The sequence below is a fragment of the Mytilus edulis genome, chromosome 7 (genome assembly GCF_963676685.1).
Source record: "Mytilus edulis chromosome 7, xbMytEdul2.2, whole genome shotgun sequence".
NCBI classification, from domain to species: Eukaryota; Metazoa; Mollusca; class Bivalvia; order Mytilida; family Mytilidae; genus Mytilus; species Mytilus edulis.
In genome coordinates this window covers 72,912,778-72,929,411 of record NC_092350.1, presented here as the reverse complement: position 1 = coordinate 72,929,411, position 16,634 = coordinate 72,912,778, and the positions used below count along the sequence as shown (strand labels likewise).

General features: G+C 33.4%; 1 protein-coding gene across 2 annotated transcripts in view; it reads left to right on the top strand.

Annotated features, from left to right (window-relative positions):
- LOC139482161 (uncharacterized) overlaps window positions 1-16,634 on the top strand; it is a 114,864-nt gene that overhangs the window by 83,333 nt on the left and 14,897 nt on the right. For both annotated transcript variants that reach the window (XM_071265861.1, XM_071265862.1), the window contains exons 35-42: window positions 9,049-9,227; window positions 10,726-10,985; window positions 11,403-11,528; window positions 12,249-12,457; window positions 14,127-14,283; window positions 14,742-14,902; window positions 15,471-15,633; window positions 16,059-16,384. In XM_071265861.1, coding sequence (XP_071121962.1) covers window positions 9,049-9,227; window positions 10,726-10,985; window positions 11,403-11,528; window positions 12,249-12,457; window positions 14,127-14,283; window positions 14,742-14,902; window positions 15,471-15,633; window positions 16,059-16,384 — 1,581 coding nt within the window. The remainder of the gene's footprint in view (window positions 1-9,048; window positions 9,228-10,725; window positions 10,986-11,402; window positions 11,529-12,248; window positions 12,458-14,126; window positions 14,284-14,741; window positions 14,903-15,470; window positions 15,634-16,058; window positions 16,385-16,634) is intronic.

Genomic DNA, 16,634 nt, shown 5'->3' with positions numbered 1-16,634 from the left:
TATTTAGCTCTGAATTAACACATAACGGAAAATTTGCGTAAATAATGCTTAAAACTGTGGAACCTTTTCAAAAACATTTGTCTCTTTTATATAGTTAAAAATGAAACAAAAACTCGATAAATGATTTTTTAAACTTTACTCTTAGAAAAAAAAAACAAATGTTGAACAATTACGAACACATGAGTACCGTATGAAGTCTTTGTAAACAGACCTTTTGTCTTGATATCTCTTACATAAACATTTTAACAAGCTGACCACACTCTAAACTGACCAAATTCATGCACCTATTGCAAATAACTTTGTCGGGAATGAAATAAAACAAAAGCAACATTATTTGTTCTTTTATTCATTTTAAATAAGAACAACACATCTACTTATAAATATTAAGCATTTTTTTGATACAATTGTTAATTATTTAAAATAAAAATATTATGATTGTTTAATCAGTTGTTTTGTTATTTGGAACGTGTCAATCGGTTCACTGATTTTCGGAATATCAAAGAAACACTGGCACGTGCCTAAATAATGTTGAATATTTCTTTTATTTATGATTATTTTTCTATAAAATTTGATTATGAAATTTATGCATTTAATATCAATCTCTATCTTAATATGGAAAAATTATACAAAAAAAGACATATAACATCACTCCTTCTAGTCCTTAGTGGCATTGTATATGACTGTCCTTGGTGCACTAAGGTAATGCACCGACTAAGGCGTCCTTAATTAGCAGTTTTTAAACGTACCGTGTTTGGTGAGCCAAGGCTCCGTGTTGAAAACCGTACTTTGACCGATATTAAATGGTTTACTTTTATAATTGTGACTTGTGACTTCGATGGAGATTTGTCCCATTGGTTTTCATACCACATCATCTTATTTGTATAAAAAAAAGCTCGGAAATAAGAGATTTTTTAATTCCATATCATCATGATTAAGGCAGTGGCTATTTTGCCGACTCTGATTAAATATATTTAGTTCGGTAAAGTACAGGGAATTTGTTATTTTGCAGGTTCTTTGTAAACAGCTGACAACATATTTGAAACACATATAATTGTTTAAAAACTGTTATCAGTCAAATTTACATTACATGTTATGACAATATTTTCTCTAATTTTTTAAACTTTTGGAACAAAAAAAACAATGAATATACATAAAGATGACTAGACGATATGGATTTTCTCGTCGTTTAAGGCTGTCCTGCGACCTGTCATTGCTTAAATCTTTGTCATTTCAACTCTGGTATATAGTTACATTTCTATATATCTTTATTCTCACAAGCCAAATTACAAAGGTATAATGTTAATAAGGCTTTTAATTTCTGAATATATTTACACCAAAATTTAAATATATGCTCTTTATTCAAAACTTTATCATACTGAATGACCTTGGTGCTTATATGACTGTTCCAACATGGGCTTAGTGCAGTTTCATGAGCTTAGTGCACCAAGGCGGCCTAGGTGGAAATACATGTATAGTCATTATTTAGACTTTATTTATATTCCCTCAAGGCTTTCTAACTGGGCCCGTATGCAAAATGGCTTGTGTACTCAAGTTAAGATTTGTTCCGAACGGACGGATTTTTCTACACTTTCAACGATGAATTACGTTACAAACGGAACCTTGCTTCAGTATAAGAATGTTTAGCAGTAGACAAAAGTGGACAACGCTATCAAAAGGGGGTTTTGATCCATAAGAAAGCCACATTTTGTTTCAAATTTGATCTGTAATTTCATTTACCGTTTTCAAAAGATATAAATTGAATGGAAAATTTTACGACTTTGTGGAGATTTTTCAATTGGTTGTAAATATATAACATAATTGAAACAAAACTTTAAGTATTTTTTTTTGGCAACCTTATATGTTTAATATTTTTCAAATGAAACCGTCTGTATTTGTTTACCGAGTAAACTTGTACATGTATGTGTTTATTTGACTTTAATAAACTATTAAATCTATCACCATCGCTAATCACCGTGACACGACTCTTTAATAATTATTAAAGATCAAACGACTAATCAACACGCTAATTGGTAAAGAATAAAATCGTCGGTCGTGGATAAATAATCCCATGTAACGGCGCGTCCTGATAATTCTATCCAACTCTTTATTACTCTAAGCACAGACATTAAGCTTATCAGTGCAATAAATACAAATACATTTTTAATATGACAACATGGCATACTACATCAGAGAAGCGAATAAATATCAAGTATTGATCAATAACATTTTGGTCCTATGATTAAGTGCATTAATCAAGAGTTAACACAAATTACGCAAATGTTTTTTTTTATTTTTAGTGCTGAGGAGTTGCACTACTTTGAACGACAATGGACGTCTATAATAATAAGGTTTCATAAAATGCCTCCTTAAGTCTCTGCACCATTCACATTGTAAAACAAAATGGACTTCATCTTCAGTAATATTCAAAGAACAGAGAGTACACTTTCGATCTAACCTGAGACTACTATAACGTTGTTTTCACGTTACACTTTGTACGCGTATTTCCCTAAAACTCGCTTGATTCAGACTAAAACCGGGGATAAATTCGCCTCAGGGTGTACTGGGGTACTTCAGGGTGTTAAAATACCCATATCTACGGACATGAAAAAATTATTAACAATTAACACTTAGATGAAATGTTCATTTGATAAAACCTTAAATAACTTCTCAAAAATATTGAATATATTTTAATAAAAACAAAGACTTTAAGATAAAACAATAAATTATCCATCGAATGCATACAAACGCTCACTAAAACATCTATGAAAGTTCCTGTTTTAATTATATAACAAATCAAATACGAGAATTTGAGTGCAAGCAGTGGACCGTGTATATTTGCGTGAAAAAAGAAGAAACTATTGTCGTTTTTGTAATAGAAATTCGGAGTTATAGATTAAGTTAAGTCATTGATCAGAGCTCTGGTCATTGATATAGGAAAATATATTTAAAAAATCGTTACTAGTATTCTGCATGTTCATTAGTTTACTATTGGCGTTCGACTTTCTATGTAAACCAATGATAATATACCTGATAACGGGAAGACCGCCCACAGATTAGGTTTGACCAATCAGATTTGGAATTTAATCGAAGTACATGTAGTGTCTGTTTAAAGACAAATGAATTGAAATAGAAATTCCCTTAACAGGGAATCGCCTTTTTGTATGATAAGGACCTTGGAGAAAGGAACGGATTTTATTTTTTAATTCACAAACCTAAATACACAAAAAGAAAAAGATATCTATATTTCTGTACTATTTTCCTTTCATTTATTAAAGAGGTTAGCCATTTTTCTCCAAAAAGTATTTTCTAAATCATCATTTACAAGGTTACGAGTTTCTTTTTGAAATACATGTAGAATTATTGCGATTTGTACTGTATGAATACTTTTGTTTAATTCATTGTGTCGTTTGGTTGCTGTCTCATTGACGAATAAACCACATCTCCTTTATTTTCGTATGGCATATTCAAAGACAAATTTTAATATAGAATCATATTCAAAACAGTGTAGCTGTGGCCATTGATTGACAACCTTAAAGTATCCCATTGACTGGGGCAGATTAGGTGAACGTGTGTCTGCAACGACAACTGCTCACTACTTACTTATTATAGAATTTAAACTGTGGGGTCACCAAAGGTTCTTAACGCCTTTAAAATTAAAATAGTTCGAAAAATTAATCAGGAATAACTTTATGTTTTGATTTATATTATTGATATAAATCAAAACATCGTGTTATTCCTGATTAGTTTTTCTAACTTCTTTATTTAGGTGTTGAGAACCTTTTGTGACCCCACAGTTTAAGTGTCTTTATCAAGTACATAGTGAGCAGCGGTTGTTACAGACAAACGTTCACATAATCTGCCCCAGTCAATGGGATAATTTAAGGTTGTCAATCAATGGCCACAGCTACACTGTTTTGAATATGATTCTAAATCTTTCTATTTGTATACATGTATGCATAGAAATTTCAACCCGCTAGAAAGACAAGGAATGTCGTAAAAGCGCTAACTGACAAGTTGAGCGTATCAAATGTATTACATGTATATACGAACGTTCATTCAAGGTCAGACATGATTACACATGTGTAACTGTTACACTAGTTAGTTTAAATCTGTTTTGCTTAAAGAATAAACTATAAGATTCAAACCATACATTTGATTACGGATTTTATGATTACAAATGTACATATATAATTGAAACATTTAAAATTTATTTTGAGAATTTTTTGTCTGAATTGAGGGATTCTAGTTGAAATGGATTACAGAATTCACTTGAACAGGCACATACATGTACATGTAAATAGCAATAGATAATTTTAATAAAGATGAAACTATTGATATAGAACATTAAACAGAAGGTAGAAACACACGGTCTTCTTTTCTAAAATGTAAAGAATTTCAATACACGTATAATATTTGTATAGGATTTTGAAGCTTGTCGGTTCTCGTGTTTTTACAAACCGGACTTGAAATAAATTATATATCTGAAATTAAGCTCTAGACCTGAAACGGCCTGTGTCATAATATTCTTATTGTAATCTAATCAAACTATGCTGACGTCCAAGATTTTACACGATAAAGCTGTTTGGTTTTTAAGCCTATGCATACTCTGTCATTCACGTGTTCAAATAAACCACGATCTTGCTATGCAGATTTCTTTTGACATGACTTTAAATGGTTACGAAACTACATTTAATATGTATATAAATAAGTATACGAAATTTAAATATAAAAAAGAGACAAATCAGACATCAATCCATCAGATCCGAAATAAGGAGATGTGGCATTATTTTAAATAAACAACAGTTTAACAGAGTCATATTATACGGCCATCAACAATGAAAATATAATTGTGTCAAACTGCATTTTAAAATATCCTGTGACTTTGAGTAAAAAACACATCTCATTTTTTTAATATTTGTGCCTTGCTTTGCGCAGATTAGTTTCTTTATATGCATACAGTTTTACCTCCTCGAGATTGGTCACATACACGAAATTAACAAAATGATGCTGACAAGATGCATTATATTACATGTATGAAGAAAAGCACAAGGCATGCTGTACATACTATAGTTAAACGAATCATGCTAGTGTCATGTCTTCTCACAAAAGAATAAAACCAAAAAATCAAAATCATCTAAATCATCTTTATTTAAATAGGTATATTTAACTTTCTGTAAACATTACAAGTGCCAAGGTTAACTACATGTATCTATTATTGTTGAGTATTCGTCTTGAATATGTATAATAAATTACGCATTGGAAAACAGTCTATCAGGAACAAAAAAAAATAATAGAAAACTAGTTGCGCAATTCAAACCCAAAAAATAACAGTCGTCAGCTTTGAATAATATTACGTATAAATGACCATACATGTAACTTTGAAAAATAAAATAGGCTTATTTAAGAAAAATCAAAGAGAAAATAGAGCGGGTAAAGCTCGCCAATTAGATGATGAGGAACACTTAAACCTTCATCAGCAAACCAGCAGTAAAACTAGAAATATATGTTAAATGAAGTTGAAACTAAGCATCATAATTTTAATAAACTTGAATATTTCTCAGTGTGTTTGAATTTGTTTTTCAGCTTTTTGGTCATGAATGTTTGTCTCTAATATTTATTTAACTGTGCATTTGTATTCAGATATCACAGATCAAATTTATTTGTTCATTGTGTAATCATACGTTTTTTGATTGAGTTAAGTCTGCCAATTGATATTTTATCGTATGTTTTTCTATGTTGTGATGTTATGCTATTGTTTCGGAAAAAGGGAGAAGGTTTGGATCCATTAAAACGTTTAATCCCGCTGCAAATGTTTGCACCTGTCTTAAGTCAGGAATCTGATGTACAGTAGTTGTCGTTTGTTTATGTAATATATACGTGTTTCTCGTTTTGTTTATATAGATTAGACCGTTGGTTTTCCCGTTTGAATGGTTTTATACTAGTAATTTTGGGGCCCTTTATAGCTTGTTGTTCGGTGTGAGCCAAGGCTCCGTGTTGAAGGCCGTACTTTAACCTATAATGGTTTACTTTTTTAAATTGTTATTTGGATGGAGAGTTGTCTCATTGGCACTCACACCACATCTGCCTTTATCTATTGACTCTGAATCTAATTTGAAAACTGTTTTACAAAATGTAGTTCACAAAGAAGACATTTTGTCTAGTGGTGTGGCTGACTGCATAAAGCAATCCAGGATGTTGCGAAAGTAAGGTCCATTTTGGTCAATTATCTATGTACTAATATATTATTGATATTAACTACTTGTTTAGAACTTTTCCCAACGTATTGTACACATGTTGTATATTTCTTGTGTACAAATCTATAAAGTTTGCATTTTAACCTGTCAGGGTTATTTTGATATAAAGTTGTAAATTAAACTTGTACCTGTATGAAATATTTGCTACTGGACGTTAAAAAGATTCAGTCAATCAATGATACCAATATTAAGTGTTGCTTCAACTAAATTGAAGAGCGGTTAACTTATGCAATAGACAATCTAACCGAATTCTAACATCGCAATTCAAATCACAAAATCTTTTATTACTATATCTGATGATCGAATCACAGCTCAATGAATACGTACAAACAACGCTAATATCTTGTGTGGTTTATTACCTGTCAATTTCATGAGTAAAGATAATGAAGATAATTAACAACCGATGTTTTAACAAGAATTTGATTTTAACACTGGTACATATATAAGCGTCCGTCAGTGATCTTTTCTTTCATTTAAAGTTCATAGTATTTTTATTTGTCCTTCTTGAAATAACGAAATGAGGTCGAAAAAAAGAAATTTCACGGCATAATGTTTATATAATAAGCAATATTTTTTTTCGGTTTATTAACAAGGTTTTTCCATGACTTTTTTTATTCAAATATGTTCGGGTTGAATCAGTTGTAAGTGACAAATGGGACATATATTTAAGATTAAACGAATATAGTGAACAGCTGATGACTTGTAAGCACGTGGCAATAACTGCCTTCTAAGGCAGCAACCATTTGATTTTCGAGGGGGGGGGGGGGGGGGCTATGGATCTTTTTTCCGTACAAATTTTTTTTTTCACCTTCGGCGAAATACAATCTATTTTTTCAATTTTAGCATTACATATAGTGGCAGCTGAGGGTGTAACAAACAATTGTTTTTTCTCAGGGTCAAAAACAAATTATTTTTTTTCTCCAAAAACTGGAAACAAACTTTTTTTCTCCAAAAAAATCCATAGCCCCCCCCCCCCCGAAAATCAAATGGTTGCTGCCTAAGAGCACATGTTATTCTATTGAAATAATTCAGGTGGCATCTTGGTTTATTGTATCTACACGGCAATCAGTATTTACGACAACAATTTTAAAATGGCAAATTCACATAATTTCAATTTAAGTTTATTCATTGGTGTCAAATCAATACAAACTGAACTCTAAACAAAACATTAAGCTAAGGCTTCCTAATTCACGTACAAAACAATGCAAAAATTTCACAATGTTTTATTATAGGATAAATTACTCCATGTACAAAGTGTTAGAAGTGCATATCAATACATTTACAAATCAATAAACATATGGCAACCACTTTACCGATATATAACGTTCATGGATCGACCCCGCCCACCCTATCTCCCGTGGACAGCAGTGGGCGTGGATTCCACGCTATACCGTGGACCGGTCGGTGGGCGTGGACCACAGATGTCCACCCAATGCACACGACATACCGTGGACAAGTGGACACGTGGGCGGGCGTGGACCGAAATGTCCACCCAATGCACACGCCCACCGTGGGCGCGTGGAAATGACAAAGTCCACGTGGGCTGTAGTGTATATTATGACACTTATACATAATGCTTATTATACCCCACGCAACGAATTTGCGGAGGTTATGTTTTTTACCTGTCCGTCCGTCAGTCTGTCCGTCAGTCCTGTTTCTTGTCATCGCAACTCCTCTCAAACCACACAACAGAATTTCACGAAACCTTTTTAGATGAAAAGGACATCTTATGTAGTTGTGCATATCGACAGAAAATTACGATTCAATTTTTTTTCTAGGAGTTATGCCCCTTTAAACTTATTTGCTTCAATGTACTTCTGCAACAGTTTGTTATCTCTACTCCTCTGAAACCACACAACAGAATTTCATGAAATTTTGTATATAATAAGGACATACTACGTAGATGTGCATATTGACAGGAAATTATTAATCAATATTTTTTCTTACACTTATTTAATTTCTCCAATGACAATGTGGGGATGTGGGGTATGTGAGCGTGCTCACTAAGGTTCTTTAATTACCACAAAACTCAAATCAAATTCAAATTAAGGTGGCGTTACTTTAACTGTTCTCAAGTATGCCCCTTTATATCATTTTATGTTCAGCAAAAAATCAAAGGAAACATCCCGTGAACAACTTCAGGTCGCACAGGGCACAAACATTCTGCAAAAACCATACATATAATCAAATAGTTAGCTATAAAACTCACTGGATAAGGGACGACATCAAAAAATCAATGAAGGATAAAAAACTTAATTCAAATAGTTTGGGGGTGGGGGGTCAAACTGCTGCAAGTTTTGTTTAAATTGACATCGATTTTACATACATCCTAATTGGTCAATCAATTTTTCCCAAATTAAGTTGAGAGGAGGGTAGGGGGGTCAGTGAAAAAACAATATGAATTAAGTTTTTTATCTTTCATTGAACTTTTGATGTCGTCCCTAACAAAATGTGAAAAATAGTAGTAACAAGAAAACTAATGCCCAAATGTAAGCTTTTAGTTTAATCATATTATTCGTGAATAATTTCTGTAATTTCATATAAAGATGCACTGTAAATTTCGAATTGTTATGTGAATTTAATATTGCAAATCTACAATACTACTACAGAAATTATGGATGTGAGTTTTTATTGTTGTGAACCTGATTCTATTGCATTTTATGCATTAATAAACACATTACAATATTTTCTGAATTTACCGTATTCAGGAATTCCATATTTTGTATTCAGGAATACACTGCACTGTATATGTGTATATACACTTTTTTTATTTTCATGTATTTTGTCTTTCTAGGTGAAAATTACAGATGTCAATGATAATTGTCCAGTGATGAATGTTACAAGTGATTTATACTTTACAACAGAGCGCCCTCTACTTCAGTTAGATCCACTGTTTATAATAGGTGCAACTGATGCTGACAGTGGTACTAATGGTCAGTTCCAGTACCATGTGTCAGGAGTTCTTCTTGAAGAGCAAGTATTTAAATTACGATAAAACAAAAATGTGTCCATAGTACATGGATGCTTCACTCACAGTATCATTTTCTATGTTCACTGGACCGTGAAAATGATGTAAAAATCCAATTTGGCATTAAAATTACAAAGATTATATCATAGGGAACATGTGTATTAAGTTTCAAGTTGGACTTCAACTTCATCCAAAACTACACATGACCAAATACTTTAACCTGAAACTTGTACTATCATTTTCTATGTTCAGTGGACTATGAAATTGGGGTAAAAAATCTAATTTGGCATTAAATTAGAAAGATCATATCATAGGGAACAGGTGTATTAAGTTTCAAGTTGATTGGACTTCAACTTCATCAAAAACTACCGTGACCAAATACTTTAACCTGAAACTTGTACTATCATTTTCTATGTTCAGTTGACCATGAAATTGGGGTCAAAAATCTAATTTGACATTAAAATTAGAAAGATCATATCATGGGGAACATGTGTACTAAGTTTCAAGTTGATTGGACTTCAACTTTATCAAAAACTACCGTGACCAAATACTTTAACCTGAAACTTGTACTTTTCTATGTTCAATGGACCATGAAATTGGGGTCAAAAATCTAATTTGGCATTAGAATTAGAAAGAACATGTCATAGGGAACATGTGTACTAAGTTTCAAGTTGATTGGACTTCAACTTTATCAAAAACTACAGTCGACCAAAAACTTTAACCTGAAGCGGGACAGACAGACGAATGGATGAACAAATGAACAAATGGACGGACACATGCTCAGACCAGAAAAATAATGCACCACTATTATAGTAGGAGGGGCATAAAAACTTCAATCCTGCAAAAAAAACCATTTTATTTGCACTGACTTCAATACATCAAGTTGTACATTGATATTTACATAGAATTCAAAAATAAAAGAAGAGACAAACTTGCTCTAGTAGGCTCTTAAGGGATGGTGGGGGTGGAATGCTTATATGAAGGTTAGATTGTATATCTGAGGATATCATTGCTTATCTATATAATTTAATGTAGTTATGGTTACTATTTGACCTTAAACTAGAAATTAACTACAGCATAAAACATGATAAAATGAATAAAATTGAGAAAGGTAATGGGGAATGTGTCAAAGCGACAACAACCCGACCATAGAGCAGACAACAGCCAAAGGCAACCAATGGGTCTTCAATGTAGCGAGAATTCCCGCACCCGTAGGTGTCCTTCAGCTGGCCCCTAAAAATATGTATACTAGTACAGTGATAATGGACGTCATACTAAACTCTACTTTAAAACTTGACAAAGTAAAGTCACTTTTATGAGGCAATTTGCAAACCCCAAACTTCCTAAAAATTTAAATTTTAATCAGTTCTGTCATATTTTTCAGTTATTTCTAACCCTAAAGTTAAAAATTAACCAAAACAACACATTACAAACCATCTATGGAATTTCAAAAATGTTGTATTCAAAATCATGTAATATTGACCTATGCCATTTCATTTTCAGACCATCATTAGACTACAGTGAAGCCTTGGCTATCAGAGAACAAGTTTACAATGGCACCACAGAAGTTACTGTAGAGGTCGCTGTGATTGACCTTGGGAATCCACCTCATGGCAGTGTTTTTAACGTGACTGTGAATCTCAGTAATACCTGTCTTATCGATGAACTTTTTGACAGGACCAATATCACATTTATGATAAATACGACAGATAGCGACGGGGAATTTTATCTTAGGATACCTGGCTACTGGATTGTAGATTTTCGTAAGTACCATTGTTTCATAATAGTAATTTATGTATTGAAGTATTAAGTAAAAAACTAATTGAGCAATCTATTATAATTTACAAGCAAATATTTTATTTTTTTAGGGGGGTAATGGGGGTATATAGAAATCTCCCTGTACATCCTCGCATTCAAAAGGAAATTTCCCGCTAAACAGCGAAATGAATATTGTTGAGAATTAACATAGATGTACCTGTGAATGTGCGGAACTAAAGTCAGTTAAAATTAAAGTGGAATGTCACATTGGTGAACAAAGTAAAATTAATGAAATCTACTTTTGTCTGTCAAAATTTTCCCTTTGTTCTCTTTTGTTTTTGTCAGGGTTATAGTGGTGGTAGGGGATGCCTGGTGTTTTTTTTTCTTCTATTTTCAATTTCTTCATTCCTTGTTATTTTCAGAATGTGATGAGATTATAGGAATATCCAGTGGTATTGTGAGAGATGAACTAATAACAGCCTCATCATCAAGAGATGAGTATAGTAAACCTGCCAGAGGAAGGCTCAATCTTACCCATCTTGATGATAGTAAGGACATTTTATTCCCTTTGGTGTTTTTTAACCTTTGATATACAGGATATAAATAAGAAGATATGGTATGAGTGTCAATGAGACACTCTCCATTCAATTCACAATGTATAAAAAGTTAACAATTATAGATCTTTGACACAGAGCCTAGGCCCTTACTGAAAACAGCTATCTATTGACAAACGACCAGTCTAAAATAATTAAAACAGGAAAACCCATGGTCTATTCTTTATAAAAATCGAAAAACTCTTATGAACGACACCAATAACAACAACCACTGATCAAAAGGCTCCCGACTTAGGACAGGTGCATAAAAAGGCAACAGGTTTAAACAGTTTAACAGGTTCCAACCTTCACCTAAGTTTATTTACTATTCTAGTATGTATCTGTTGGCAGTTTCGACTTGTCACTTCTTTCTCTCTCTGAAATTGGCATATGTTAATTAAAAGGTTGTTTTACAGGCTTTTTTAAGAAGTATCAAAGGAATTTACTTGAAATATTGCATTTTGTAGATATTTGATTATTTGGTTTGCCATAATTTGCATACAAGGCTATTTAAAATTTGTACTTTGTTTAATATTTAAACTAGAGGTTAACCTATATTTACAAAATCCACAAAAAATAATACCCTTGAAAAATGATTAATCCACAGCCTGAAAAAAAAAAAAAAAAAAACTGAATGCTTTTCTGTGAAATTAATACCTGCCATATTTTTTGTAGCTGTAACTGCCTTTTCGGGTGCTTGGGTGGCTGGAACAAATGATGCTGACCAGTATATTCAGGTTGATATGGAAGATCCATATAAATTTACCAAATTATATCTACAAGGTCAGTCAGATGAAGCCAACTGGGTGACAGCATTTAAACTCTACTATACAGATGATGATGCTGGAAACTGGACACTGTATCAGAGTACTTCAGGAGAATTTGTAAGTAACAACATACATGCTGTGGTTTCATTATTTTTCGATTGGCAACAATTTTTATGGCCCATTTATGGGCATTATGTTTTCTGGTCTGTGTGTTCGTTTGTCTGTTCGTCCCTCTGTCTTTCCATCCGTTTGTCCTTCAGTCCCACTTCAGGTTAAAGTTTTAGGTCAAGCTAGTTTATGATGAAGTTGAAGTCCAATTAACTTGAAACTTAATAAACTTGTTCCCTATGAGATGATCTTTCTAATTTAATGCCAAATTAGAGATTTTATCTCATTTTCACAGTCCACTGAACATAGAAAATGATAGTGCGGATGGGGCATCCATGTACTTGGGACACATTCTTGTTGTGGATTTGGTTTGTACAGGTAACCACAAAATTCAATGTTCAGTTTTAAATGGCTTGTATGCCGACACACGCTTTAATAGGCAAAGCTATGATATTAAATATCAACCAAAATGTAAGTTTACCTTGTTCCACAAAAAAAAATGAATCCACAAGACATATATCTTAAGGATGTACTTAGGTGAGGTTAGGTAAAAATGATTAAATTAAGAAATTAAAATTGATACTATAAGCTGGTAGAGCATCAATTAAGGATAAAGATAAGCTAAAAATATTGATATGTCATGGACCTCCTTTTCGAGATATTTGAGATTTAAAATATGGCGGGAAAAGGCTGACTCAGACTTTAACCTTATATTTGCATTGGTATCATTTGGGTCTCAAACAAAAGAAAGAAAATCAAGAATCTTCTAAAATTTTGGTAAATGACCTTTCATGAGCTATTAAGTCTTATATGAAAAAATAAATGGGTGTTATGGGGCAAAATATTTTACATTGTATTGTATGGAAAAACACCAAGGAGGCTGAACATTTGACACAAATTCCAAAACCTCACCTAAGTACATCCTTAAGCTTACTTTATTGACGATTGTGGTTAGGGTTTTACAGAGGTTCAAAGAGGGAAACTTTCATGTTTTTATTTCATTAGGTTGCAGTCTCATTAACACAATCCAGTGGATCCAGAACTTTTCCTAAGGGGGGGGGGCCGCTGACTGACCTAAGGGGGGCCCGCTCCAGTCATGCTTCAATGATTCTCTATATAATCAACCAAATTTTTCCAACGAAAGGGGGGCCAGGGCCCCTCAGCCCCCCCCCCCCCCCCTGGATCCGCCTATGACAATCTGTCTAAAAGAGGGGCAGAAGATACCAAAGGGACAGTCAAACTCAGAAATCTAAAACAAACTGACAACCCAATGGCTAAAAATGAAAAAGAAAAACAGACAAACAATAGCACACATGACACAACATAGAAAACTAAAGAATAAACAACACGAACCCCACCAAAAAACTAGGGGTGATCTAAACTATGAAATCAATTAACAATTTGGACATAAGTCACTACTCAAATATCCCCTATTCAGATCATTTTCTGGTCTAATTATTTGGACAGATATTATATATTCACAGTGCAAATAAATGTAATAAATTAAATTATACCAACAAAGCCTGCTGATAAAGAAGGTATACATTATTGCATATATATTTGTGAATTTTTGTACTGTATAAGGTTGATAATGCTATAAATAACATTAATCAATATTTCTGCAACGAGGGACTTATGAATTGCTATGTATTAAATACTGTATGTTTTTAATTTTCAGATATTTCTAGGAAATATTGATAGTACCTCTACAGCAGAATTGACCCTTGATCCTCCCATACTGTCCAGATATATCAAAATAAATCCCCAGAACTGGACAGGGGCTATAGCACTTAGAATGGAATTTGCTGGATGTACTCAAGCAGAACAGTTCCATTGTAAGTACAGTTGTAAACATTTTCACCGTACGGTGACCTAAAGTTGTTCATTTCTGTGTCATTTTTGTCTCTTGTGGACAGTTGTCTCATTGGCAATCATTGTGCTAATGCGGCGTAAAGCAACCAACACTCACTCACTCATTGGCAATCATACCACATCTTCTTTTTTCTATATTTAGAGTAAAAATATTTGAATTTGTTTTTAGATAGGGATACACATGAGGGCTGTTTTATTAGAAAAAAATATGGGACCTGGGGAATGGAACTTTAAAAATGTGGTACTAATCTACTGTCTATTGATTTTAAATAAATGGTAACCAATTACCCAAAATTGAGGAAAAATAGTTTTTTTCAGGGATATATTTGATTCCATGGTATATTCACCAAAATTTATGATTTGATCTAAAGGGATCTAAAAAATGAAAAACCTACATTTTGAACTTGTTCTTTAATTACAGGGGACTTTACGTGCGAGAGGTGTTACACATCTTTCTACTGTCTTGGAGATGGAGCAAACCACACATGTGGTAGATGTGAAGACTCAGGCACATGTGACAGGTCTCCAACAGAACACTCCTTTGGTGCTGCTGGAGAATGTTCTCCTTGTCCTATAGGATGGGTAGGTCTTATAATACTATGATCATATGTTTATTTCCCTGATCAAGATTAAACGGTTGGTGGAGATAAAAAAAAGATAGCTTTCATAAAATAAATGCTTTATATGTGATAGGTTGATCTGACTCTACCTTTCCTACGAGTTACTTCAAAAGAGGGGCAAAAGATACCAGAGGGACATTCAAAATCATAGATGGAAAATAAACTGAAAATGCCATGGTTAAAAAAGAAAAAAAACAAACAGACAAATAATAATACACAAGACACAACCTAGAAAACTGAAAACTGAGTAACACAAACCCAGCCAAAAACTTCGGGCTATCTCAGGTTCTCCAGAAGGGTACGCAGATCCTGTGGCATGTGCCACATGCTCAAGGGTCTGTCCTGAGTCACTTAGTAACCTCATAGCTGAGTGTCTCAAATCATAATTCTTTTTTTTTTGTTTCGGATGGGTGAGGGGTAGGGGTAGTGGGTATGGCAGATAGATCTTAGAAAGGCTGTGGGCTCTGTTAAGTTTTTTCACCGCTAGACTTATGGCAATTAAGATCTTGGAAATGACATCTATTTTGCAGATATGTCAGGATGGTGTTGCCTCACGATGTGAAGATTACCATTATGTTAACTGTACTGATGTATCATGTCCTAGTGTGTGTGCTGCATGTGATCCAGGGTATGCCTGTCGAGGAGGACAGAGTTACATATGTGATGTGGGAACCTTCTCTGATGGATCTACTGGTAAGTTGTCTCTTTGACTTAATACTAATTATGAGAAGGATATTAAAACATGTATTTGTAAAATGAAATATTGGACAGTACAGCATACCTAACCAAATGTTGAAAATGGACCTAATTCCCATTTGAATGGTTTTACACTTCTACTATTTTGGGGCCCTTTATTGATTGTTGTTTGATGTGAGGAAGCAAAGCACAAACATTTTTCTTAGTTGTTTTACGCTATCAATTAAATTTAAAAAAAATCTTCAAAATTTAGCACTATTAGTTATAAGGAATCATTATTTTTTGTCATCTTGACCACACTATTTTTTTCCATTAAATTTAAGACCACTACAATAATTTGTATATGAGCATTTCTTTATTTGTTGCTTTTTCTTGTTTGACAATAAAAATGTTTTCTTAAACCTTTTCCATTTATTCAACAGAATTTTGTGAGATGTGTTCGGAGGGCACCTACCAGGATCAACAAGGGCAGACAGGTTGCAAAAACTGTGCTGCTGGCTACTTCAGCGCCACCTCAAAAGATCGCTGTGATCCATGTGACGTTGGGTCCTACAGCCTTGGTGACGGGTCTGGGGGATGTGTTGGGTGTGCTGGTGAGGCTGAATGCCCCTGCATGGGTAACCAAACCTGCTTCATTGCTGGGGAATACTCAACCACTTGTATCAATAAAGGATCAGGGTCACATGAATGTTTGACATGTCCACCTGGGTTTACTGGTGATGGAAATACTTGTGCTGATATAGATGAGGTAACTATAGTAACATATTCTTGTTCTGAAACCTCAATTTTTTTGGAAAGAGAAAAAATACTGTTAATAACTAATATTATATAAATGACAGATCTAAAGATTTGAGCAATGAATACTTATAATTAAATGTTAGCAGGTAATATGGTAAGTTTGTTCATGGAACATAAGGTACAAGAAATACATAGACTTATCAGATGAAAAAAATTGTGTGACTTGCCTCTAATGACACATGACTTTGAACATGTATGAT